Raw genomic sequence first — 27,241 nt, 5'->3', positions numbered from 1 at the left:
AAATGGACTGGATGGTCCGGTCACCATCCTCGTCACCATCCTCGTTTTTTTTTTCTATTGCCCTTGTAGGTAGACGAGCATACGACCCACCTGATGGTGAATGGTTACCGTCACCCATTGACTTCAGCAATGCCAGGGGCAGAGTCAAGCCGCTGCCTACCGCTTAATACTCTCCACAAGCCTCGTTTGAAGAAGGACATGTCATAACGCTCGGGAAATACCGTGGAGGGGACCTCATTCCATAGCTGGATGGTACGTGGCAAAAAAGACCTCTGGAAAAGCACTACGGACGACGTGTGACGAACGAAGAGTTCGACGTGTGAACTAACCGATATACACAGCCCACTGAGTTAATCGCCGGATCTGCTCAGTGGATCGCGATTCTGATCCGGTGGTAGATTCAGCGAAGCACTCTTGCTGGAGTCAGTGCTAGCAAGTATTTCAGGTTGAGCCCGTGAACATAACTAACGGTCTGTGTGTTGTTGGTATAGGACCTTAAGCTACCAACGATTCTTTCTTCTTCTTCGTCGCTTTCTTCATTGCTGAAGGTCGTGTCCCTGAAACTTGACCGTGGCCTGATAAAGATCAGGCAGGGAAAAAGGGCAATATGGCCATTACTATCTGTAGCTGACAATATGACTTTTTCGGGGCTCAGCAAGTGATTTTCCGATTTCCAGTTACACGCTGCGTGGCAGCATATCGGTGTTACCGTCTAAAATATCCTGTAACTCAAAAACCCGCGTCAAAATAATCTTGGGTCAGTTATGAAATAAATTTCCACATTGGTGTTTTCTGAGCACGTCTCATTTTCCAACGAAGTTTAAGATTCAAAAGCGCAAACGAAACTTACAAATAAATGAAAATAAGAACGAATAAGTGAAATATGTTTCATTAGCTTTAATGCGAAGGTGATGTTTAAGGCCTATTAAAAATTTGGAATGTGTAGTGTCGGTATCCAATCAGTTTTGATTTATTAATTGAAATAATAACTGTCTTCAAATTGAAATGCATGTTAGTCAGTAATAATAGTTTACAACAAATCTAAAGAATTGAATGCTAAATAATAAAGCAAGTAAAATTTATTATATTATTTAAAAAAAGGAACTCAAACGAATTCGGCAGATAATTACATTTTTTATAAATACACTGTATCGTTACTCAGTTTTTATAACAAGATAATCTACATTAAATTATTATTAACAAAAAAAAGTTCAATGATGAAGCTCAAGGCATGATCTAGATTACCTCAAAAAACAACATAGCGATGATAAAATTACGGATATGATACATTTTTAATTATTCTACTGAAGCATTAAATTATCATATAATTACTAGCAATTTTTTTATTTTATTTGCTCTAAGCGAAAATTTGAAAAAATTAAAAACTGATCCTTGTGAGCAACAAGGACCTATTTTCATTATTATTCAAGAATATCAACTTGATAGTTTGCTGCATTAATGATTACAGCTAGGAAATTTTTAAAAATGTAACACAGTAGGCACAGTGGCACTAAGAAATACACACTAAGCAGCATATAATAATTTTTGGCGTCCTGATATAATATTGCGCAATAGTTTCTTAATTCAAATAATAAAAACCTCTTTCGTATTCCTCCTTTTTTGTTCTTATTGCCATGTAGGCAGACGAGCGTACGGCCTACCTGATGCTTAGTGGTTACCGTCGCTCATGGGGCAGCCGTTGTAACTTACTTGAGACCTTAGAACTTATATCTCAAGGTGGGTGGCGCATTTACGTTGTGGATGTCTATGGGCTCCAGTAACCACTTAACACCAGGTGGGCTGTGAGCTCGTCCATCCATCTAAGCAATAAAAAAAATAAAAAAAATATACGTCAGCAATACCAGGGGTAGAGCCAAGCCGCTGCCTACTGTTTAAATGAATATGAACGCGAGCTTAGATTTCCGCGATCGTATCCACAATTGAAACTACGTTTATTATACCTAGTCCAACCACATTGTACCTTTCCGACCACTTGAGCAGCTTCTTTAGAATGGTGAGCGTACACTTTAACATTTTGCTTATTGTAGTGTTCTTCAATCGGAAACATTTTTTCATCGGTAAAGAGGATATTTCTATGCTTTTCACATGCGTATCGCGACAGAAGGCGTTTTGATCGATCCACTCTCTTTAATTGTAAAGATTGATTTAGGGCATGTCCTGTGTATCGATGACAAGCACTAGGCTTCAGGTCTTGTTTTATATGTAATACACGGCAGAGTCTTCTAACGGGAATCTTCATTTCTCGCGATAAGATTTTTTGCTTCCTAATGGGGTTTCGACGAATTCTGGCTTTACTATCATTAACAGCCTTTGTAGTTCTAACAGCACGCGACCACCCCTATCATTTCTGGTCTTCGACACACGAAGTGTTGTTGTATCTGTTGATAGTACGATATACGAACATACGGCTGATATCAAGCTTCTGAAGTGTCTGGAATATGACCGACGGCTCCATACCCACTTTGTACAAGGCGATCACTGTAATCCTATTTCCTTTAACACCCCGTTCCATATTGTAATTTGATAATGAACACAAAAAAATATGTGAAATGGCGCAAAATCGAAAGAAGTTTTTGAAATAATATACGTGTTCCAAACTGAAAATAATTAATTAGTTGAAAGGGTTTTATGTAACAGTATTGATGGCTAGACTAGTTATTATACAAAGCAAAATATAAACAGTTCCGATCTAACAACAAAGCATGGCTCAAATCACTGGGTCTATAAATTTGAAATTTCAAACGAATGTTACGCTTGTCCCGGCCTATAAAAGAATTTTTAGAAATTCCTGAAAGAAATTGTGTTAAATAAACAATTGGAATTTACTTATGTAGGTAGTAAAATTGGTTGTAATTTAAGTAGTTACTTTTGTGGTACGAAATTAAGCGTTTGGCTTTAAACAACTGTTGGGTCATCGCATCCCCTTACGGGGACATGGGGCGGTCTCGTGGAGCCCCCTCTGCCTGGGCTTGAAACTCCCTGCTTGGGATGATGAGTTTGCTGGTACAGTTCTATATGTGCAGGCTTGATGATTTAAATGGCACGATGTGACGATGATGATGAAGGTGAAAATGAAAACCCCTTCTTCTTTCTTCCCTCTTCTCTTATATCTTCATCACCATCCCCTTCGTTTGCTTCTTCATCTTCGGTCTTTTGGGTGGTCGCTTCTCTCCTCCGTTTTTTTTTTCTCCAAGTTACGTCCTAATCTAACTTATCCTAACTTAAATATAAGTTGAGGCGGTTTACCCAGTCTTTGATGACTGCGTAAATCGTGGCCGAGGACGCCTCACCTTCCGTCTGGTGCAGGTGCTGACTGGGCACGGATGCTTCGGAAAGTATCTGCACCGGATAGGAGCTGAGCCGACGACGAGGTGCCACCATTGTGGACACGACCTGGACACGGCGGAGCATACGCTCGCTGTCTGCCCCGCTTGGGAGGTGCAGCGCCGTGTCCTGGTCGCAAAGATAGAACCGGACTTGTCGCTGCCTGGCGTCGTGGCGTCGATGCTTGGCGGTGACGAGTCCTGGAAGGCTATGCTCGACTTCTGCGAGTGCACCATCTCGCAGAAGGAGGCGGCGGGGCGAGTGAGGCAAAGCTCTCCTCACTACGCAGAAACCCGCCGCCGCCGAGCAGGGGGTCGGGACCGGGGTCTCGTCCGTAACCCGGCCTCCTAAGAGCTTCGGGCTCCATCCGCTTTGTGCGGGGAGGAGCTTAGGCGTGGGGCGGCGTGGTAGGTCGCGTTCCCCCGACCGCTCCGGGGGAAGGTGTAGCGCGGCGCTATCAATCGGGCTCTTGGCCCGTCGACCGAGGGAACCGGCGGTCATGTTGCTGGCGGCCGCCGGTCTGGCGTCTGGGGGACGGCGGGATGGATGTAATGTGCTCTGCGTAAACCCTGTCCCGCCGTCTCAATAACTCCGACTGGGTTCCCACCCGGTCCGGGGTAGGGCGCCGGCTGTGAGCGGCAGGAGTTTTTAGTGAGGTTCGACTCCCACATACCCCACCTGCCGTGCGGGTGGGGATCCGGCGATTTTCTCCTGTGGAAAAAAAAAAAAAAAACTTAAATATAAGTGACGGCTGTGCGCCACCTCCTCCCGAGTCCTCTAGCCTTCGCTCCATTATTTACAATTTTTTGATGGGGAGAGCAGCGGGTATACCGGTATAGACGGTATAGCCGGTGGACAAAATAATTATATGGGACAGCACTCAAATGGTTTTTATGTGTTAATATTTTTTTCTTCTTTTCTTTATTGTATGTCTTGTCAACATCCGAATGATGCCTGAGGATCATTAAATCAGAATCATCTACCCAACGGAATCCAAATTAATTTAGAAAATCTATAAAACAGAGAAAGACAGAAAATATGTAGATACGAAGAAACCGTAATTCTACACTCCAGGAATGCACATAATTTTGCATAAATAGTAAGATTTGATACTACGAATTTTACTTTAGCTAATAAATAGGTGATATCGCTAAACTGACCATTAAGATCATGTAACATTCGCAATAAAACTGCTCGTACAATGCAAAAAGTTCGAAGGTAGATTATCTTTAAAGGTTATTTATAGTATCATATTAGTAGCTTGAGCGTTTGCAAAATTTGTGCATCCGTTTTATTTTTGGTCTCAAAAAATATGATCATATTTCTGAATTTCGCAAAAAGCTCAAGTGGCTCCCAGTCCGTAGAAATACTAGAATATTGTGCTTCCTATTTAATATCCTACATAATCCTAACTACCAACAATATTTACGTGATCGCTTTACCTATGCCCGTCCCTCCCTTGCTCCTTGTAGAACACACATTAAAACTCTCCTCAAATGCCCTGTTCGTAAAACACATGCTTACGCAAAATCGTTTTCTGTACAAGCAGTTATACTTTGGAATTCCCTTCCTCCCTGCATACGAGCGTGCAAAACCATAGCAGCGTTCAAGAAATCTGTTAAAGAACACTATTTATCCTTATCATCTTAAATAAAGTAAGTATATATATATTTGTATAATGTATTATAATATAAAGTAAGTATATGTGTGTATGTCTATATATATGTGTGTGTGTGTGTGTGTGTATTTGTATGTATATACATATATTGTTTTGTATCTTGTAATATGTATATATTATTATATGTAATGTTTACTGTATGCACTAAGTTTGTGTTCCTAATTCTTCTTTCCTTTTGCGGGCCTACTGGAAGAGATTTCAACATGAAATAAGTAGTGCCCTTGTACTCTGTATCCTTATTGTCGTGTTTTTTCTAACAGCTGTGTGTACAAAATATATAAAATAAAATAAAATAAAATAAAATAAAATAAAATAAAATAAAATAAAATAAAATAAATAAAAATACCGAAAACATGTTGCAGAAATTATTGAGGACTATCCCTAATAATCTACACTCAGTTATTGTCGGTGCAAGCAAAAAGTGTTTTGACGTCACTGAACTGTACCTTCGTTTATTGACGTCAAAGCACTTTTTTATTTCTAGTCTGTAACTTTAATTTCGGTTTAATTTACAGTTTCAAGTTAATGATTTTCTAAAGTTTGTTTATTTATTGTTTGTCGACTTATTAAGCGAAACATACAAAGGATAGTAGCCTAAGCATTTGTTATATATAATTATTAATATTGTATTATATAAAGTATATAACGTGCTTTTATGGAAGAGCGGTCTCCTAGTATAGACTTGCACGTTTAAAAGGAGACTCAAATCATTGTATTATTTTAACTCCCTTTTGAAAATAAAGTGTTTTTGTATTTTGTATCTAAGCTTAAAAGGATCCTAAAATATAGGTATCCAACCGAGCTTGCTTAGATACAAGCTCCAAACAACAACATTCGGACCTTCGGTCTACCGAGCAATACCACCCGCTCTGTGGAAGATTTTCCCTCCGTCATTAAGCATTCCACATACGTATATACTATTGTATATGTACGTGAACACTTCTCAGCCGGAGATCTTCTACTGAATTATACTCTCAGATAAGCTGGAACCATACAGGTTCTCGTATTTTGTATATGTCGTGGGAACGTGTTTTTTACTGGTGGTAGGACCTCTTGTGAGCCCGCACAGGTAGGTATCACCGCCCCGCCTATTTCTGCTGTGAAGCAGCAATGCGTTTCGGTTAGAAGGGTGGGGCAGCCGTTGTAACTATACTGAGACCTTAGAACTTATATCTCAAGGTGTGTGGCGCATATACATCGTGGATGTCTATGGGCTCCAGTAACCACTTAACACCAGGTGGGCTGTGAGCTCGTCCAAACATATTTGCAATAAAATAAAATAAAAACAGCAATATCGCATATGGTAGAGCGTATAATATTCTGAGACAGCAATTCTAGGTATCACCATCAATTTGAAGGATTTATTATGACGCCACATTCAGGTTGTAGTGTCTACACATTATGAGTAGCGGAAGCTGAGGAAGACCAAAAGGACATTGAACTCTTAATACTCAACTCTTGCCCGTCTGCAAAACCAAACTTCTGCCATCTACAAAAAGAAATTGGTATTACAAGGAATTCTAAATTATCTGTTGTTAAGTTTGATTTTTTATGGTGAACGCTTATACCGCCTATACCCTATATGAGTTATCCGACATGACATTCTCTTTTTTTATTTTTTGCGTACTACTATAGTTTAATACAAATGGAAATTTACTCAGACAAACATATTTTTAAGTCGATGATATGCTCCTTAATAAAAGAAAAACCATTCAAGACCAAAAAGACATTGAACCCTCAACACTCAACTCATGTCCGTCTGCAATACCCAACTTCTGCCCATCTACAAATATAAATTGGTATTACAAAAGTTCTAAACAATCTGTTGTTAAATTTGAATTGAATAATGGTGAACGTTTATACCGCCTACGATACCCTACATGAGTTATCCGACATAACATTCTCTTTTTAAATTTTGTGCGTGCTATTATAGTTTAATACAAATGGAAATTTACTCAGACAAATATACTTTTAAGTCGATGATATGCTCCTTAATAAAAGACACAAACTGGACCGGTTTCAAGAGAATATGTAAAACATTTAGAAGGTACATTTCCAGCGAGTCGCAGTGGAATATTCTTATGAATTAAAATGGGGTCCATTCTGGGGTTTCGAACTTGTAAATAAAGGTTCTTTTTCTAATATGATTTATATACTTCTCTAAATCAGGAATCAAAAAAAGAATACTAGTTTATAGTGCCGGGTGTTAAGAAAAAAGCCTATGTCATTTTGTTCGGATTTGAAAGGATTTCAAAGGTAAAATTTTGGTCGTGAACATTATGTTTGTACGTATAAAATACAATTAAAGTTTTGAAGTCAAAAATCATTATTTATATTTTCACTAACTAAAGTTTCAATTACGGTAATTTCGCATAATGCGAACACAAAACAAATATTCACTATGATAAAAAATACCAGTTATCAAAATTATACCTCAAACTATATTTAGATAAAACGACTTGTTTTAAGGTGATGATACCATTTAAAATCATTAATTGCTAAAAATGTTGCTTTTCGACTATGTAGGTATATACAATAAAGGTGACATTTATTTATCGTACGTTTTTATCGAAATATAATGCTAATAATATATCTGTTGTCGGTGATTCTGCAGATCTGAATGCGTCCTCTGAAATATATTTGATGGACTTATATGTAAATAATTCTATACATGTAACCTCTATATGATTTATGACCTAAGTCTTAACGGGGGTTAGTATGTTATACAGGTGACATAAATGGTAATTTAAATATTGAAACATTAGAAGAAGGAACATTAGAAATATTAAAAACAATTTTGAATACTGAAATATAAAAAACATAAAAACTGGTGTAGCAATAACTTTAAATGTTGTTTCTCTTAATTGAGCAACTCAGTTTGTGCTATAGTTTTACTGGGCTAAGCTTTATTTTGATGTGAATAAAATAATACATTAAATACATTAAATCTTTTACATATACATAAATATTAGTTTAACTAAATTATTCTATTTTTTAGGTAATTTTAACTTCCTACCTGGCTGTGGATAGGAAGTCAAAATTGCGGTATTTCCGCTGAAAGGACCTCGCATACACGCGCATACACGGTCCTGCTCCGTGAAGCTGCCATCCACCACAAGCCCTAGGTTTCAAACCTTGCGCAAGATTTTCAAAATTTCGAGAGTCACAACACAGGGTTTTTTTTTTTTCCTACCTAAGCTGATAGCCTTGAGAGGCTATATCAGCGTAACCCTAACTTTTGTAGGTGAGCTCACGGGGCTCAAACCTGGTGACGTTGCTAACACGAACCCTAGCAAGAGTCGTGCTTCGCAGAATCTACCACCGGATCGGAAACGCGACCCACTGAGATGATCCGGCGAGAAACTCAGTGGGCTGTGTCTGAGAGTTAATTTACTCGTCGAGACCTTCGTCGCAAGCGACGGGTTCGACGAGAACGGTGACCGGTACTTGAAGTACCTAGAAGCACCGTTAGTGGATCGGGAGGATCCGAGATGACGTGTTTTGGGCGACGTCGACTGCTTTCCATTCTGTCCGCAGGATCGGGAATGTTACTGAATGATGAATGAATGTTACCGGCGGCCACGATGAGAGGGTTCTCGTGTCGTGCCGCTTTATCGAAGTGGCGCATCGACGCCGACTGCATATACTTACTGATGGACTCTAAGTCCAGGTCGTCATGGAGGTCGACGTTCCTGACGAACCACGGGGCTCCGACGGCTATCCTGCAAAAACGGGATTGAATAGTTTGGAATGACTTTAAGTGAGTGCGGGCCGCGTGAGCGAACACTACACTTGCATAGGTCATGACGGGGCGTATGCAAGTTTTGTAGAGTGTCACCTTATTTCTAAGGGACATTTTACTTCGCCTACATATCATCGGGTAGAGCAACACAGGGGTTGCGTGATACGTAGTGCCCTCCCTAATGTCATAGGTGCCAAGCATTCGGGCACTCGCTTTCGAAATATCAGAAGCGGCTCCGAACATATTCCATACACTATGTGAAGTATGGACTGACTTGTGAAACAGAATAGTTTTTATCTCAAATTATATATTTTTTTATTGTAATTTATTTTTATTTATTAGAAAGGATTAGTTTTATGTTAGCTCTATAAGTTTCTAGCAGATGACGATGTGAGTAAGCCTCTCGAGATCGTGTTTTAGTGACCGGATTGAGTAAGTATCTAATAGATGGTGTGTATTGAAGTGATTGCAACAATTTCTATACATGTTTGAATTTTTAACTCTATTATGATTTTATTATGGCAAATATTATGTACCCCTGTGAAATGTCTCTCAACCATTTTTTTTTTCCTACCTAAGCTGAGAGCCTTGATAGAATATATCAGTGTAACCTTAACTAACTAACCTTAGGTGAGATCACGGGGCTCAAACCTGACGACGTTGTTAACATGAACCCTAGCAAGAGCCGTGCTTCGCAGAATCTACCACCGGATCGGAAACGCGACCCACTGAGAGGATCCGGCGAGAAACTCAGTAGGCTGTGTCTCAGGGTTAATTTACTCGTCGAGCCCTTCGTCGCAAACGACGGGTTCGACGAGAACGATGACCGGCCTTTCTATCAAAGTATCACCCGCACACACACCAAACGGCCTAATATTTGATATCTTTAGATATGAAAAATTATGTGAAGCGAAGAAAAAATATGACTGGCAAAGTTGATTTATTTGATACAGTAACAAACTTGGATGAAATTAAATGAAATGAAATGAGATCGCGGAAAATAAAATCTCAGAAAATTGTGGTTAATTACAGAGATTTCTGTGGAATTTTGGGCAGAACCCCAGTAGCCACGTCCAGCGGATTTGTTTCATTTTCGTACATTTTTGTGCTTTCACAGATACTGAATAGTTAATAAATCACCATTTACCATCATCACCACACACTGAAAAGAAATGCTAAATTAGAAGAAAAATTTGAAGAAAAACTACGCTTCTCGCGATCCCGCCAAAAAGCTCTATAACTATGACATTGGCTTAGTTATGATTTGCTACAACATTTTCGTTCCTTTATTCATTCTATTGATTTATTGAAATTTAATTTAAAAACATCAATAAACAGCCAAAGCGAAAACTTTGATAAGACTATCAACAAATAATATTATAGATCAATAATATTATATTGGTTTCTTCTCAGTTTGAACACAGACTGAAGAATGAACAGATGAGTATAATAGTATATTTGTATATATTTGGACGTCTGGCCATAAATCCTGTTACATAAAATCTTTTCTTTTTTTCAACTCTTTAATTATTTTGAATTTGAAACACGTATATTATTTATAAACTTCTTACGATTTTGCACCATTTCACATGTTTTATCGTGTTCATAATCAAATTATAATATGGAATGGGGTGTTAAAGAAAATATGATCGCCTTGCACAAAGTGGACATGGAACCGTTGGTCATATTTCAGACACTTCAAAAGCTTGGTATCAGTCATATGTTCGTATATCGTACTATCAACAGTTACAACAACACTTGGTCTGTCGAAGATCAGGAAAGATCGTGGCGGCCGCTTGTTGCTAGAACTACAAATACTGTTAATGCTGTTAAAGACAGAATTCGTCGAAACCCCATTAGGCAGCAAAAAATCTTATCGCAAAAAATGAAGATTCCCGCTAGGACTCTGCCGCGTATTACATACAAAACAGGACCTGAAGCTCAGTGCTTGTCGTCGATAAACAGGACATGTCCTAAATCAATCTTTACAACTAAAGAGAGTGGATCGATCAAAACGCCTTCTGTCGCGATACGCAGGTGAAAGGCACAGAAATATCCTCTTTACCGAAGAATAGGCAGACGAGCATACGGCCCACCTGATGGTGTGATGGTGAGTGGTTACCGTCGCCCATGGGCTTTAGCGATTGAAGAACATTACAGCAAGCAAAATGATATAGAGTACACTCACAGTTCTAAAGAAATTGCTCAAGCGGTCGCAAAGGTACAACGTGGTCATCATCCTGCGTCAGTGATGGTTTGGTAGGGCGTGTCTTATCAAGGAGTCACAAAACTACATTTTCGTGAAAAAAAGGAGTGAAAACTTTAGCCAAAAATACAGTCTTGGATCATGTTGTGAAACCTCTCAGCAATAAACTTTTAAAAATATACCGTGGACTTTCCAGTAGGACTCTGCAGTTGGTCACAAGGCACGAACTACCTAAGCCTGGCTTGAAACCAATGTTCCGGATTTTATAAGATTTTTTACAGTTTTTAAAAGTTACAGTGTCTTTAGGGCATAGAAAGGTAAGTTTTTACCAAATTTCATGGAAAATTCTTTTTTTTATAAATATAGAAAACCAAAAACTTGATTAATTGAATTTTTCACATAAATTTTGAGGCTATGTGAAAAAAGTGTAATCACAAAAGTTGTAGGTCTCTTTATTATTTACAACTTTGTCATTTAATTTTTTTCCATAGGACTTGTAGTTTTGCCGGAAATCGAGATAAGCCGTTTTTTACCCTTAACAACTCATGCCCCCATGGGGGGCCCCCTCCCACTTCCCGACCTCAGATCGCCCGTAAATTATTTTTCCTTTCATTTTTGTTATATTCTCGTCCTTTTTTAACGGGTTTCATCCTACTGTTATTTTTTTTGGTTTCATAAGTTATCGAGCCTGGTCTAATAGAGAACCTGAAGCACTTGTGTGAAATAGTATGATTTGGCACAAGATAAATTCTTTGAATTTTTTTTTCTTCTAAATATTCTTAGAAATATTCTTAAATGTGAAATTGAATACTTATAAAATGTAGGTAAACAGAAACTGAACATAGTTTTAGACTTCTTCCCTGCCCATAATAAATAACAGCGATCATGCAGCTCAAATTCATTAGTATTTACGAGTAGAAAGATCAGCCTTCAATATGTTTTAAGAATATATTTGAAATTCGTTAAATTTTTTACTTTGTTTTAAATGTCAAAGGATAAATAAAATTTAAAAAAAACTCTATGCATATTTTCTATTGTTAAATGGTGTTATGCCTTTTTTGCAGCTCAGTTCTTTCGCATATCACAAAAAAGTAATTATTAAATGAAATAAACATCTGTCTCGAATTAAAATACTGACTAAAAGCGAAAAATAATAACAAAAAAACTAAAATCACTATTTATTATTTTTATTGGATGGACGAGTGAACAAACTTACGGCGCACCTGGTGTTAAGAGGTTTTTTTTTTTTATTGCCTTTGTAGGCAGACGAGCATACGGCCCACCTGATGGTGAGTGGTTACCGTCGCCCATAAAGTTTACCAGAAATCATAAAATTGCCAATGTGATTGTCACCAACAACCAGTTGCACCCTTAAAACTAAAAGACATAACAGCTTTGCGATAGAAATGAGTAAGACTTATGTATGTGTTTATAATGCCGCTAGTTTTTTTTTTTTTTTTATAGCCTTTGTAGGTAGACGGGCATATGATCCACCTCATGGTTAGTGGTTACTGTCATTCATAAACTTCAGCAATACCATGTCGCTACCTACCATTGCGTCCTCAAGTCAGTAAGCCTCGTTTGAAGAAGGATATGGCATAGCGCTTGGGAAACACCGTGGACGGGAGTTTGTATGTAGACTACGAAGACTTTGAAAGATAATCCAACTCTGAATCCTTCGCAAGCAAGCTGATTAGATATCGGATATATTAACAGATATATTAGCAGTAGGTATGCAGCGGCTTGGCTCTGCCCCTGGGGTTGCTGACGTCGATGAGCCACGGTAACCACTTACCATCAGGTGGTCCGTATGCTCGTCTGCCTATACGGCAATAAAAAAATAAAAATAAAGAAACATTTCATGTTGGGTCTTTATTACACATTGGATCGCACCGTTTATTGATTATGCCATACATATTCGATTAAAATAATTAACTAGTTACAAAATAAATACTAATTGAACTATAAAGAATTCCTTTATTATTGTTTTTAAAACTAACACTTTTTTAAATGTAACTGCTTTTTTATTTTATTTTTATTGCTTAGATAGGTGGACGAGCTCACAGCCCACCTGGTGTTAAGTGGTTACTGGAGCCCATAGACATCTACAACATAAATGAGCCACCCACCTTGTGATATAAATTCTAAAATCTCAGTATAGTTACAACGGCTGCCCTACCCTTCAGACCGAAACGCATTACTGCTTCACGGCAGAAATAGGCAGGGCGGTGGTACCTACCCGCGCGGACTCACAAGAGGTCCTAACACCAGTAAAACCACCAGCTTGTAAATAAATAACTGAATTAATTAACAAGTCGAACTTTTTTTTACGCCGTAGGAAGCAGAGTTTGCGCCCTATATGGTTGGAAGTAGTAGGTGTCGCTTAGATGCGCATTGCTAGGGGCTATTTTCAAACCTGACTCGAAGAAAGAATTGATAATACCTACAAACACCTAATTCGCCATACATAAAGTTCACAGAACACTGAAATCTCTCCATAAATCAGAAGGTTCCACAAGGTTTTCTATTTGAAGTTAACTATTTTGATGCTATTTACGTGCCATGGTAAAAAGCATGAGTGATGATAAAAACGGGAGCCCTAGATGCCCTAGATATTGACAGAACACTTCAAACAAACAGGTCCTGCTGCACAAAAACCTTAGACTGGTGTAGGTATTTAACGAATTGTTTAAAATTAATTTAAATCACCCTTTAATTACGAGAATTTGATTCCTCTGTCGTCCAAAGTCGAGCTGGAGGAAAATAATTGATACTTGTACTTATTTCGTGATATTTGTATTTGTAGTTTAACTAAATAGCTTATTGAAGTGATACTGAATTTTATTTATTTAATTCTATTGCCTATGCATTTATATAGGTGAAAGAGCTTAGAAGCATTAGGTCGAAGTCTCAATTGTATTATAAAAAGGTATTCCACCCTTCACACCGGAAAGCACAGGTGCTTCCAGACAGAAAAAAAGTAGTTTGGCGATACCTATCCGTGCACAGTTACAATACCAGTTATACATTCAGTAAATTTATAAAAAAATTATTAACATTATGCTATTCCTAAACCGTGGAAGTCTTTCGTGTCTTAAGTACGTATTTGAGATATGTCATCATTTCGCAATTAAATACCCAGGCTTTTAGGCACAGCCCCTGGCAGCGGCGTGTACACACTATGGTCACTAACTACAACAGCGATGTTTATATATTGATAAAAATGTAATTTAATCTAAAATACTAAAGCCTCAGACCGACACCATGCAAGTTGCATATTTTTTTTTGGTATCGATGGGGAATCCCAATCTTTACGGATACTCTGCCGATGGGGGTCGGACCGGGTTATGTCGGACTCCGCGCCTCCAGTGGAACAAGAGGGAAAGGTCGCCAACCAAGGTCCACGCCCTCCCCCAATTAGTCACAGGAGACTACGCCTTTAGAAAGGCGCGCTGGGCTAAGCTCGGCTCTCGCCAAACCCGCCCAGCTTAACGACTACCGACTAAACCCCAACGAGCTCCTCCACTCCGGCTGGGTGGGTACCACCATATGCGCGCCATGGGCCCACCTAAGGTAAACCGTTCCTACTCAGGGAAGTAAGGAAACATGTTTTAGTCAGAAAGGCATAATTTAAGCAAGTTGCATCCTGAAACCAGGTACTTAGCAATGGTCAAAATCCTTGTAGTTTTGTTTAGGTCTTATCTAGGTAAAATAATCTGACCATGTAAAAAAAATACACAATAATGCTTTCTTCCAAACAATATAATGATTTCCCATTATAGACAAACAGGCGTATGGTTCGTCAAGAGCACAACAATAACAGAAATTATTGACGCCACATCATGCTATCACCCGCCTATCCATCAATCTATGTCTAATAGTATAAATTTGACTATATCGTGACCTTGGGGCAAGTACCAAATTAATGTTTGTACTAGATTATTTGTATTTAAGAAAGACTCTCATTTAGATGTAATGATTCATGTACAAGGCAATAAGGCAGGGAGAAATCTATAATTGCGTGTTGGGCGAGTTGCAAGTTCGCATTATTATATACCATCTCATAGATTATTACTCTAAGACCGCCTCCCTAATTCTGCCTCTTATAGAGGTGAAGCAACGATGGGTACTACTGGCTTAGCGAATAAACGAATGAAACACCGATACAGTATATTTCCGTTCCAATCTAACCGGTCCCGTGCCTTTTACGTGTTTGTATTTAGTCCTTTAAATCTTACGCAGGTTTCCGTTCTTAACCCTTTCTCGAATGTACTTAATTCATGATTCATAATCTATTTGATTAGACTGCTAAAACATACTTATAAACTAAACAAAACATTATTGGTAAATTGGAACCCCTTGTTCTGGGAAGTACTTTACAATGAAAGGAAAAAACAATATTAAAGAGGAGTAAACAGATCTACAGGGCAAAGAAAGTCTTAATACATTAACATAATATCGTTGGCTGTGCGGTGGACGTATCAAATAGTGACGTCACACACGTCTATATAGTTGGTTGCGCAGGAGTTTAACAAATAGTTGCCGCTAAGACATAGCGGGGTGAATATAAAATTGCGAACTAACATTACTCGTTAGTAGCTGGACTTACAAAGGTAGGGACATTTTGTTTTTTAGTATACATTAGTTTAACTGTGAACATGTGAAAATTTTGTTGTGTTTTTAAACATAAACATTTCTCATTTAATTTTCTTTGAAACGATATTTTATTTTCTTTGTGGAATATACGGTAAGCTGTGAACGTAAAATATCTCAATAGAAAAAATGTGAGTTGATAGTGTAAAAGTTATTTACTAAAATTAAAGATGGTATTTTTAGTGAAATTTATTAATTAATTTTATCTATAAAAATTTTATTGATACTACACACAGATTAATTCAGAATTTTACCTATTCTTCAAAATAAATGCTATTGATATCATGTTCACAATGTGACAGTTCATATATGGATTCCTATTGACGTGTATATAATTCACGTTAAGAATGGATTATCTACTTTTTAATGACTTAAAACTTGCTTTATTTCTATTAAAAATGCTTTATCGCCTGATAACGTGATGGTCTTGTCGAGATAATTGTTAGTTAAGTTGTATAAAGTTCAATTAAACTTTCCACATTCAACGATTCCAAGCTAGGATTTTCCCCACATCTCGGCGCCATAACAATAAGCGAGACAAAATCAATTCATCTGCAATGGTATATACTTTTAACCAAGAAACTGTTTCGGACCGGGAATCTATACTAATATTATAAAGAGGAAAGATTTGTTTGTTTGTTTGTTTCGAATAGGCTCCGAAACTACTGGACCGATTTGAAAAATTCTTTTTGCATTAGAAGCCGACATTGTCCCTGATGAACATAGGCTACTTTTTTTATTTTTATTCATTTATTTTTTTCGGTTTCATGTGTGTTTTAATGTTTCCGAAGCGAAGCGAGGGCGGGTCGCTAGTCGACTTATAAATTAGTGTTCCTAAGTACCGTTTCATTGAGTTTTATAAGACAATATAATATAAGATTCCCATAAAATAATAGAGCTTTAGGGGTTTGGGAAAGTTTAATGTTTAACAAAAAAGTTTGCTAAAAAAACAAACACGTCGTTGTTGTTGTTGATTTTATTGTAATTATCTCCATTCACAAGAAAACATTGCGGAAAGTTTTCGTGATCATACAATCAAGGGCGAGCGCCTGCCCTCGATTAAACAATTTAATAGTTAACCTCATCGGAACGAACTGAGATTTAACACTTAAATATATTCAATGTAAGCTTCCAGAACTTTCTGTTTTAAAATTTAAATTCTACTTCAAGGGAAAAATAAATTTCGAAATGTTTATATTGTTTTTTTGCTTGTCAAACGTGAGTAGGGATGTCCTCAAAAGATAGAAAGGACCATAAAAATCTGTTTCTGCGAAAATATACTTTATTTTTATATCAAATAAGTAAAGAGAAATTATAGAGAATTGTTTCGGAAAGCACAAAACGGAGTTAATATATCAAAAGTGCTTAAAATTATGTAAATTTTGTAATGCGCAATCATTATGTTAGATTGTCAATTTTAAATTAATAGAAGATTTATGCTTGGGTTTTGCCAATTAAATATTTTAGCACACCTCTATCTTGTTACTCTTCTCTAATAAAACGCTTGAAAAAATGTTAAGTGCATATACATTAATAACGATAAATTATAGAAATTAAAAGAAGCATTAAACAGACCACATGAAAAAATATGTATAACATAGTTTGCAGCTAAAAATATTAACCAGTTAAGAATATTAACATTTTAAATATATCAACGCTTCTTTCCTAAGTCAAACAGGACGATGCAATCAAATAGTTTCATAATATGAAAATTCATATGGCTTAACTTGATTGTTAAAATCAATTTCAAAATTTCAAATTATTCAAAATTCTTGAATTATTTTATCTGTACTACATTCTTGTTTGATAGTAAGAGTGTTTTAATGTTTCTTAAACCTTAAATCATATTCCATTATTCGTCAAATATTTTAAAATATACATTTCAATCTTTTGGGGAGTTAGGTGATCTAAATCCGTATATTTCAAATTGTTTTACATTATTATTTAACATTTTGATATACAATATGCTTTATTCTCTTTCACAAATAAAGTAATTTTGAATTATAGAAAAAACTGTTTCTTCATTAATCGTTAACATAATGGCGTTGTTGGCCTTGTGCTGTTTTGCCATAATTATTTTTATTTTGTTTACCAGATCTCAACATGAGCTATACAAACGCAGAAAATGTAGTGCCTACAAGCACGTTTTCTGCGATCAACCTCTTCTATGTGTTACTTGTGCCGGCCGTAATCCTCTGGTACGCCTACTGGCGAATGTCAAGGCGGCGGTTGTATGAGCTTGCTGACAAACTAAATGGGCCTCCAGGACTTCCGTTACTCGGGAACGCCCTGGAATTCGTCGGTGGATCTGCTGGTAAGTGATTATTAATTTTAAGCTGACCGAATTTAATAGAGCCTAGTAAAAGAGAAGCCAGTTGTAAATGCGAATATTGTTTGCAAAGTTAAAAAGAATGTTACAGTCCTATATTGAAGAATATAACTTTAAAATAAATAACTAAAACGCAAAACTACTTCGCGGCAGAAATAGGCAGATAGTTTGATTCTTTACCGCCCGCTTGTGCTCACAATACGCCCTACTGCCCGTAACTATCCATCATTTTTAGAATGTATATTTTGCCAGGTCTGATTAAAATCAAGCTTCAAATTCAAATAACAGACTACAAAACGAAACTCATTTAAACCTAAGAAATACATAATATAATAACCAATCACATAAAAAGTTTATTTCTAATACAGACATCTTCAGAAACATAGTTCAGAAAAGCGCTGACTACGATCACGAATCCGTCGTTAAGATCTGGATAGGACCTCGTCTCCTCGTCTTTCTGTACGATCCTCGCGACGTGGAAGTCATCCTGAGTAGTCACGTTTACATCGATAAAGCTGAGGAATACCGTTTCTTCAAACCATGGCTCGGAAACGGTCTTCTTATCAGTACTGGTACGTATTCGCTTTATCGAAATTGTTTTACTTAAAATAAAAGAATATTTATACCTTTAATATTTATTGGTGACCTAATGGTTTTTGTAATCCTAGCAAAGTTGGATTTCAACAACGAGCTTCCGCAATCTCACACGCCATGAGGTAGTGCTTACAACGACCGATCTATTATATGATCAGTATCTATTATATGATCAGGTTTTCTGAAGAAAAAAAAATCATAAATATTGTAATTAAAAGTCCGGTTTACGTTGAACGGTACGGTAGGCAGAGGCTTAGCTGTGTCATGGTATTTGCGTATATCAGCCATGTGCCACAGTAATTACTCGCCATCAGGCGATCAATATCTTCGTTTACCTTCGGAAGCAGTAAATATAAAAATTATGTTGACTTTTGCATTACGTGTAATATGTTTAAGACCTTGACACTGATGCATACGTCAGTTTTAATTGACACATTTACCCAAGTTATAATTTATTTCAAGTATTAGGTACTTCCTTATTTATATTAAAATAATTTGATGAACTAAATCAAAATGTAGGTCTGTTTTTGTTGGCAAACATAAATAAAAACGTATCATATTTTAAAGGACTGTATTTATTTAAGAAAAACATATTTGCTTTGCTAAATAAACTTGTTAATTTACAAGAAAGAATTTATATACATTTAAACTAATATTAACTATTTGGTAAGAGCTATTAATAATTAACGCTATAAAGTATTATTTTTTTCTTCTAAATTGTACAATTTTGAAGTTCATTCAATTATTGGATTGAAAATTCCCATAAAGTTGCTAGATCCTGTTGCAAGGACGAAATAACAAACGTGAACTTCGAAAAATGGTTTAATATATTTCAGTAATTTAGTTATTCATTTATTTAACTATTCTAATCATATGTTCATCATTTAAAAAAATGTAACAAGGTTTTTTTGAGATGAGCGTTGAATTTTTAAAGTATTCTTAATAATATATTATTATTTTTTTACCACTGAAATAATCATACAATTTATTGTTCATTAGGTCAAAAATGGAGGTCTCATCGTAAACTTATCGCCCCCACATTCCATCTGAACGTTTTGAAGAGTTTCATAGACTTATTCAACGCCAACTCAAGAGCTGTTGTGGACAAACTTAAAAAGGAAGCTAGTAATTTTGATTGCCATGACTACATGAGCGAGTGCACGGTTGAAATTTTACTGGGTACGTACTAATTTATTTAAGATATACTATAGTTAGATACAAACCAAATGAAACATTAAATTTAAAAAAGACATCAGTCTTCTTAGAAATGATTTAGATTGTCCTATATGATCGGACGTCGTGGATTACCTGGTCTTTGAATAAACTTGAATGCCTTAGACTTTATTGAGAAAGTGTCCACTGCAGACCTTTCTTAAAACTATAATAGATGAATGCTTCTCAACAAAAATAATCAGTGTGTGAATACTTGTCTGATGATGATGATGCCTGAACATTTGAAATGCTTTATCCAAGTTATTAAGCTTTTTATTAGGTCACATTTAGATAATTTATTTAGATAATATTTAATTACATGATTTTATTACTTTAGCGCTGTACTTGTCTGTAAATATATATTAGCTACATGTTTGGTTTAAATGTAGCACAAATTTAAATGTAGTAACATACCCAAAGAGCCATCACAAAAAAAATCTCTATTTGCAATTTGTCCTCAAAATGTTGGTGAGACTGTCGACACCCGGATAAGATTTTAGATATAGACGAAATACATAAAAATCTCTATATGTTAAATAGCTATCCTGCGTGTCTTGATTGCAATTATTAACGCCAATTCTCGGGAGTAAGTAATTATTACGCTGGCCTAACAACGTATTGTGGATGACCTCATCTATCGGTCATAACTAATTAATAAATAATAAATTAGTAGAATCCGTGACATATAATAATTGAAGTTGTCAATGTGCTGTTACTATTTATTTTGACTTTTTTTTTTATTGCTTAGATAAGTGGACGATCTCACAGTCCACCTGGTGTTAAGTGGTTATTGAAGCCCATAGATATCTACAACGTAAATGCGCCACCCACCTTGAAAAATAAGTTCTAAGGTCTCAACGGTTACAACGGCTGCCCCAGCCTTCAAGCCGAAACGCATTACTGCTTCACAGCAGAAAGAGGCAGGGCGGTGGTACCTACCCGTGCGGGCTCACAAGAGGTCCTAAAATCAGTAATTACGCAAATTATAATTTTGCGGGTTTGATTTTTATTACACGATGTTATTCCTTCACCGTGGAAGTCAATCGTGAACAGTGGTCCCCTTTGAAAGATGAGTTAAGTCTGTATTGCTTTGAGTTAGCGATCATCATGTCTATCCAACCAGAATGTGCGTGTGTGTGTGTGTGTGTGTTTTTTTTTTAAACGCCTAAACAAATTAAAATGATTGCGGTAGAATCTTGGTAAACGCTATTGCGAGATCAGAATACCTGTGGTGGGCTACGAGAAATTATAATATTATAATAGCTTCAAATTTGTAAATCATCAGAATCATACTTCGCAATCACTTACAACGCTTTATGAAGATTTTTTTAAACAAAATATTCTTGTATCAAACTAGGTCCTACATTATTATATTAATACGTGAAGCAAAAACCTTTTTACGAAAATTGCGCGGACGGAGGAATTTGAAATTTTCCACACTTATAGAGAATATAGAGTGCACAATGCTAATATTTTTTAAAATAATGCATAAAAGATACATTAAATCAATAAAGAAAACATTACACACACTACATACCATGTATTTGACGCACACACGCATACATACTATTTATTGTCAAACTTTTGTTCTTGACGTCTGTGGTCAAATTGAGAATAGATTAAATATTGTTTGTCTTTATCAATATTTTTTTATAGAGTAGCCTTGGCGAAATTTGTGATTATAGAACTATAAAATACAATCATAATAGTGTACAAACTTACAATACCAATTAATTATAGTCGAATTTCGACTACTGCGGGACATCTAGTTTGATTAAATAGCTCCTAAAACAACGTTATTGAGACGTGACATATAAAAATAAACGTGTCGACGCGCGTTTGTGCATCGAAAACGTTTCAACGCCATTTGAAGAAGATAAGTTTGTTTTCCTGGACTCCCATTCACTAGCTACAATGATACTAGTTTACGCTCTTAGAATAATTATGTGCCCCAGACTGCACTAATCGTGAGAACACAGGAAGTATGCCGTCACATTACAAATTTTCCTCGTATAATAAACAGTTTGTTTTAAGATTTAATGAATTCAACATAGCGAGTTTTTTTTTTCTATTTGTATAAATTTATTATTACAAACTTAAGCAAATTGCGCGCTAATATACTTCTATTAAGATTTTAACGACTTTATAATTTAAATTTGAACTAAGATTCCAAGGTGACCTAATTTGCCAATGTCCAAAAAAATGTTGAATTCTGAATGATGTAACGAATCTGTAAAGGCTTGCGATAATAACATGATATTCGAAGTGACAGAATATTTAACATAAATTTATTTTAATGAGGCGACCGAGCTAAAACCGTCAAAATAGTTTTATGTTTTCTAAATATGTGCCTATCAAAAAAATTGTTGTCGACTGACGACAGTTGATAGAGCTTAAAGCCTAATATATGCCATAAAATCGTTTTCACATATCTGAAATTATCCCATTAAAACATATTGGACTGTTTTGTTTAAGATTAACAAAGTGCGTGTAGAAATGTAAAATTTCAAGGTGACCGTGCTATATTAAAGAGCTTTTAACTTGTGCGGTCACGTATGCGACACGATGGTGACAACACACCAAGCCTCGTGGGGACACCGGGTGACGTTCTTGCAAATACCGCGCAATCTATTAAAACGCTTGCAAAACTCGCAACGAGATTGGACACTAGATGTTTCTATTAGCTAACCATAAACGAACGTTTTATGAAATATCGGCAGATTTCTTAGGTATCCCACTAAAATATTGTAGGCAATAAATATACACTATTAATCGTATAATCAGTGATATTGTTTGAAAGTAATTCAGATGTAAACATATAGTGTACAATATTTCACTTAAATCTGTAAAATGAATAATTACTCCCCTCCATGGTGTTTTCCGAGCGCTATGACATGTCCTTCTTCAAACGAGGCTTGCGGAGAGTACTTAATGGTTGGCAGCGGCTTGGCTCTGCCCCTGGCATTGCTGACGTCCATGAGCGCCGGTGACCACTTACCATTAGGTGGGCCGCATGCTCGTCTGCCTACAAAGTCAATAAAAAAATAGAAAATTAAATTATAAATTAAATTATTGATAATGATTTAAATTTAAAATTTTCGTTCTCTCGCAATATTCCAATCTGCATCAAAACTGTCATTAGGAGCAAATAGTTATTTATGTATTGCATGTTGGTCATTACGTAGTTTCACGTACGCATTCTGTGTAATGATTTCTGTGTTTTCATAACGTGATTTATGTCACGTAAAGTTAATAATGGTCATTTTAGCTTGAAAGTATAGAATACCTATTAAAGTTAATTGCAGAAATATATTCGTAATATTTACGATAATTATGGTGGCTATTTGAATGGTTTATGCACCAAGTTATATATTTTTGGTTAAATTCAACCTGTTGAAGACACAAGTTTGCGCATTCACTGCGAAGAAGGACCCCTTTGACATGGCGCCGCAATTCCAAGGAGTATCCCTGCAACCTTCCGAAAGTATCGGGATACTTGGGGTGGACATTTCGACCGATGTCCAATTTCGGAGTCATTTGGAAGGCAAACCCAAGCTGGCGTCCAAAATGCTGGGAGTCCTCAACAGAGCGAAGCGGTACTTCATACCTAAACAAAGCCTTTTGCTTTATAAAGCACAAGTCCGGCTTGGCGTGGAGTACTGCTCCCATCTCTGGGCCGGGGCTCCCAAATACCAGCTTCTTCCATTTAACTCCACACAGAAGAGGGCCGTTCGGAATGTCAATAATCTCTTTCTCACGGATCGTTTGGAGCCTCTGGGTCAACGGAGAGACTTCAGTTTCCTCTGTATTTTGTACCGTATGTTCCACGGGGAGTGCTCTGAGGAATTGTTTGAGATGCTCACGATCAGGTGAGCCGTATCCTGCCTGCCTACCAGGATAATAAAAAAATAAGCGTATTCCTCAACGATTCCAATTCTTTTTATAACAGGTTGATTTAATTTGACAATCAAGGAATATATAAAACTTACAAAAATAATTATTCTGATAATTTTTTTATGAGCGTGTTCCAGTATTGTCGGTTTGTCTTGAATAAACACGAAACGCTGTTGTCGAGGCGTTTCTCGAGAAACTATCCGAAATTAGGAGAGGAATAGGTATTTTTATCGCTTTTTTACCACTAAGGTTTTAGGTTCTCAAAATGATATCTAAGAATCACATTACGTAATACGCAACAAAAATATAAAACATATTAAAAGAACATTAATAACAAGAATGCTTACATTTCTTTCTTCTAGTACTTACTCGTATTCAATGAATCGTACATGAAGCACGCGCTGTTTGATTACCGAGTGTCAAGTTTGGAGACCCCCCACATGAACACGTATTAATGGCCCATATTCACCATTTGCGTTTGACTTACTTCCATATGCGAACTTTGTTACTCAACCAGTCCGAAAATTATGGAGGTCAAGAGCTCTTTCTTTTCGGTAACCTTTACAATACACGTCCAACAGATTATCTCGATTTTGCAAGCACTTAATCGCGTGTCACATCTCTATGAATAAGCAATTTTATTAATCGATTTTAATTGCTGTTTTGAGAAATGTTTTCGTAGTCTAATAATTAATTCATGTGAGATAAAAATAGCATCTATTATAAATATTGGACTGGTAATCCTGCAATAGTACTCTAGTAAATCAAATATAGTTTTCTTCATAGAAAAGCGAAGACGGACACCGTGTTTTCTACCAACAGAATGAAAATTATTATTGGTGTTTGTGTTTTATATTTACCTGGTGCAGAATCTTTGTATTATGAGTATTTTATTATGCTTCTGTCAAAGCCTTAATAGCCTTTTCCAGCAAAAGGGCAATAAAAAAAAATTAAAAAAATTGAAAGTAGGTATTTCGTCTGCTTGTGTGATCCTACGACATTTTAATATACCTATACCTAACTAACATGTGTTCAAAAACAAATTTTTAACGATGCCAATACAATATAGTGATATAAAAAGACTGGTAGATAATGACTTAGGTATGCTTTGTAATGCCTAGGTATTAAGTCAGCCAATGTAGATAAAAACATGAAGTGTAATAAATAAATAAACCAAATATTCATTTGATCAATCACGTGGGAATATCTAGAGGCCCCGATAACAGCTTAATACTTACTAGGTGTAAACTGAGCCATTTATTATTCTCAAAAAGCATTCGATTTCTAATTTTTGAGCTCCGGTAGTTTAATTTCAGTCTTAGAGAAAAAAAACATTGATATTTTTTTACAGAAACTGCTATGGGTGTGAGCAAGAGTACACAAGATCAAAGCGGATTCGAATATGCTATGGCCGTTATGAAAATGTGCGATATACTTCACTTGAGACACACAAAGATTTGGCTGCGACCGGATTTGTTATTTAAATTTACAGATTACGCTAAAAACCAAACCAAGCTCCTTGATATAATTCATGGCTTGACTAAAAAGGTTAGTTATTCAAGTCACACATATGTACATCTTAATATCGGACAATTAAAGAATTTTAATGAAATGTAGACATAAAACAACGTTTGTTTTGAATGTTTATATTGCGAAGCTTGAATGGCTCACATAAAATATTTAAAATATAGTTGCCCGAACATTGTAATTACATAAAAAGTATTTTTTTTGACCCTACCTAATCGTTGGTAGCCTAAGGGGCAATTCCAATTTCACGCGGACCAGTAGGTGAGCTCACGGGCTCAACCTGAGAGAATTTCTAACACTAGCTCTAGCAAGAGCAGTGCTTCGCTAAATCTACTACCGGATCAGAATCGCGACCCACTGAGAAGATCTGGCGAGTAGCTCAGTGGGTTGTGTCAATGGGCTAGTTCGCACGCCGAACTCTTCGAAGGAGTCGACGAGTTCGACGAGAACGGTGACCGGTGTTTGAAGAGCCTAAACGCACCGAGTGCGGATCCAGAAGATCTGAAAAGTAGTCAAACAAAGAGTGACCATCCAAACATTTTTGAAAAACATTGTATTGACAGTACTGATATTTCAGGTAATAAAGAGGAAGAAAGAAGAATTCGCATCTGGTAAGAAGCCGTCCAATTTGAATGAAACTGCCACCACAAGCGAGCCGTCTACAGGGAAATTGACTTCAGTGGAAGGACTTTCTTTCGGCCAATCATCCGGTCTCAAGGATGACTTAGACGTTGACGATGATGTCGGACAAAAGAAACGTTTGGCCTTCCTTGATCTGTTGCTGGAGAGTTCACAAAGTGGTGTGGCCATTTCCGATGAGGAAATCAAAGAACAAGTAGACACTATTATGTTTGAGGTATACAAAATTAAAACGACGATTTTATCATTACTTAATGATAAATTGTTATTAACTTTAAAATATTGTACAGGGTCACGACACAACAGCTGCCGGAAGTAGTTTCTTCCTATCAATGATGGGTATTCATCAAGATATACAAGACAAAGTCATTGAAGAACTGGACCAGATATTTGGTGACTCAGATCGCCCAGTTACGTTCCAAGACACTTTGGAGATGAAGTACTTGGAAAGGTGCCTTATGGAAACTCTGAGATTATACCCGCCAGTGCCGATCATCGCTCGGCAAGTTAATCAAGAAATCACCTTACGTGAGTACAAAAAACATAATCATGCGTACCGTCAACAAAACATTAAAAATCTATGTAAAATTATATTAAATTGTTTTATAAAAAAAAAAACATTTTGCAGCATCCAATGGAAAGAAAATCCCAGCCGGAACAACATTGGTGATAGCTACATATAAACTTCATCGCCGCCCTGACGTTTACCCAAATCCAAACAAATTTGACCCTGACAACTTCCTTCCGGAACGTTCCGCCAACAGACATTATTATGCGTTCGTGCCTTTTTCAGCTGGACCAAGAAGTTGCGTTGGTGAGTGAACTGAGCTATGAAATCTATTTCAAAATTTCCAGCTTAACCACTGATCAACGACTGCATATACTGTAACTTCAATTGTTTTGTATTCACAGGACGTAAATACGCAATGCTCAAATTGAAGGTGATCCTTTCTACAATTTTGAGAAATTTCCGAGTAATATCAGATCTTAAAGAATCAGATTTCAAACTGCAAGCGGACATCATTCTGAAACGGGCCGAAGGATTCCAAGTACGCTTACAGCCCCGCAAGAGAATGGCCAAGGCTTAAAATAATAATTTGAATCCAAAATTAATAACCAGCATGACCAAATTAATCACAACAATACATGATATATCAATCAAATGTCTTTGTAAATTTCAAGATTTAAGTTAATAAACTTTAAGCAGTCATTTGTGATTTAAGCGATATACAAAATAAACCTTTAAATTTGTATTCATATTTATATTATTTTTTGCTAAATAGCTTCTACATCAATAGCTTTTGACGCTTAAGTCTTTAACAAGAAATTCATATTTAGATAGTTCATGTTCTTAAAGATCTTAACTTAATGTGATAACAGTGAACTGAATAAATTATTATTGATACTAAAACAAAGACGTTC

At 36.5% G+C, this 27,241-nt stretch overlaps 1 protein-coding gene and 1 long non-coding RNA gene across 2 annotated transcripts; one reads left to right on the top strand and one right to left on the bottom strand.

Annotated features, from left to right (window-relative positions):
• Window positions 1-15,523: 15,523 nt before the first annotated feature.
• Window positions 15,524-27,016, top strand: Cyp4g25 (cytochrome P450 CYP4G25; the record flags this gene model as incomplete). Its single annotated transcript, NM_001112752.1, is given in 9 exon segments — window positions 15,524-15,584; window positions 17,720-17,938; window positions 18,322-18,525; window positions 19,547-19,726; window positions 25,005-25,201; window positions 25,758-26,036; window positions 26,110-26,347; window positions 26,448-26,633; window positions 26,732-27,016. Coding segments are annotated over 8 exon segments (1,671 nt in total). The 3' UTR covers window positions 26,908-27,016.
• Window positions 18,573-18,956, bottom strand: LOC134199996 (uncharacterized). Its single transcript, XR_009974726.1, has 2 exons — window positions 18,883-18,956; window positions 18,573-18,728 (listed from the first exon to the last, which is right to left on the bottom strand). It is a non-coding gene; the product is annotated as an uncharacterized LOC134199996 (long non-coding RNA).
• Window positions 27,017-27,241: the final 225 nt, after the last annotated feature.

The sequence above is a fragment of the Bombyx mori genome, chromosome 13 (assembly GCF_030269925.1).
Source record: "Bombyx mori chromosome 13, ASM3026992v2".
Classification (NCBI taxonomy): Eukaryota; Metazoa; Arthropoda; class Insecta; order Lepidoptera; family Bombycidae; genus Bombyx; species Bombyx mori.
The sequence above is the reverse complement of the archived record's forward strand: the minus strand, read 5'-3'. Positions and strand labels throughout refer to the sequence as shown.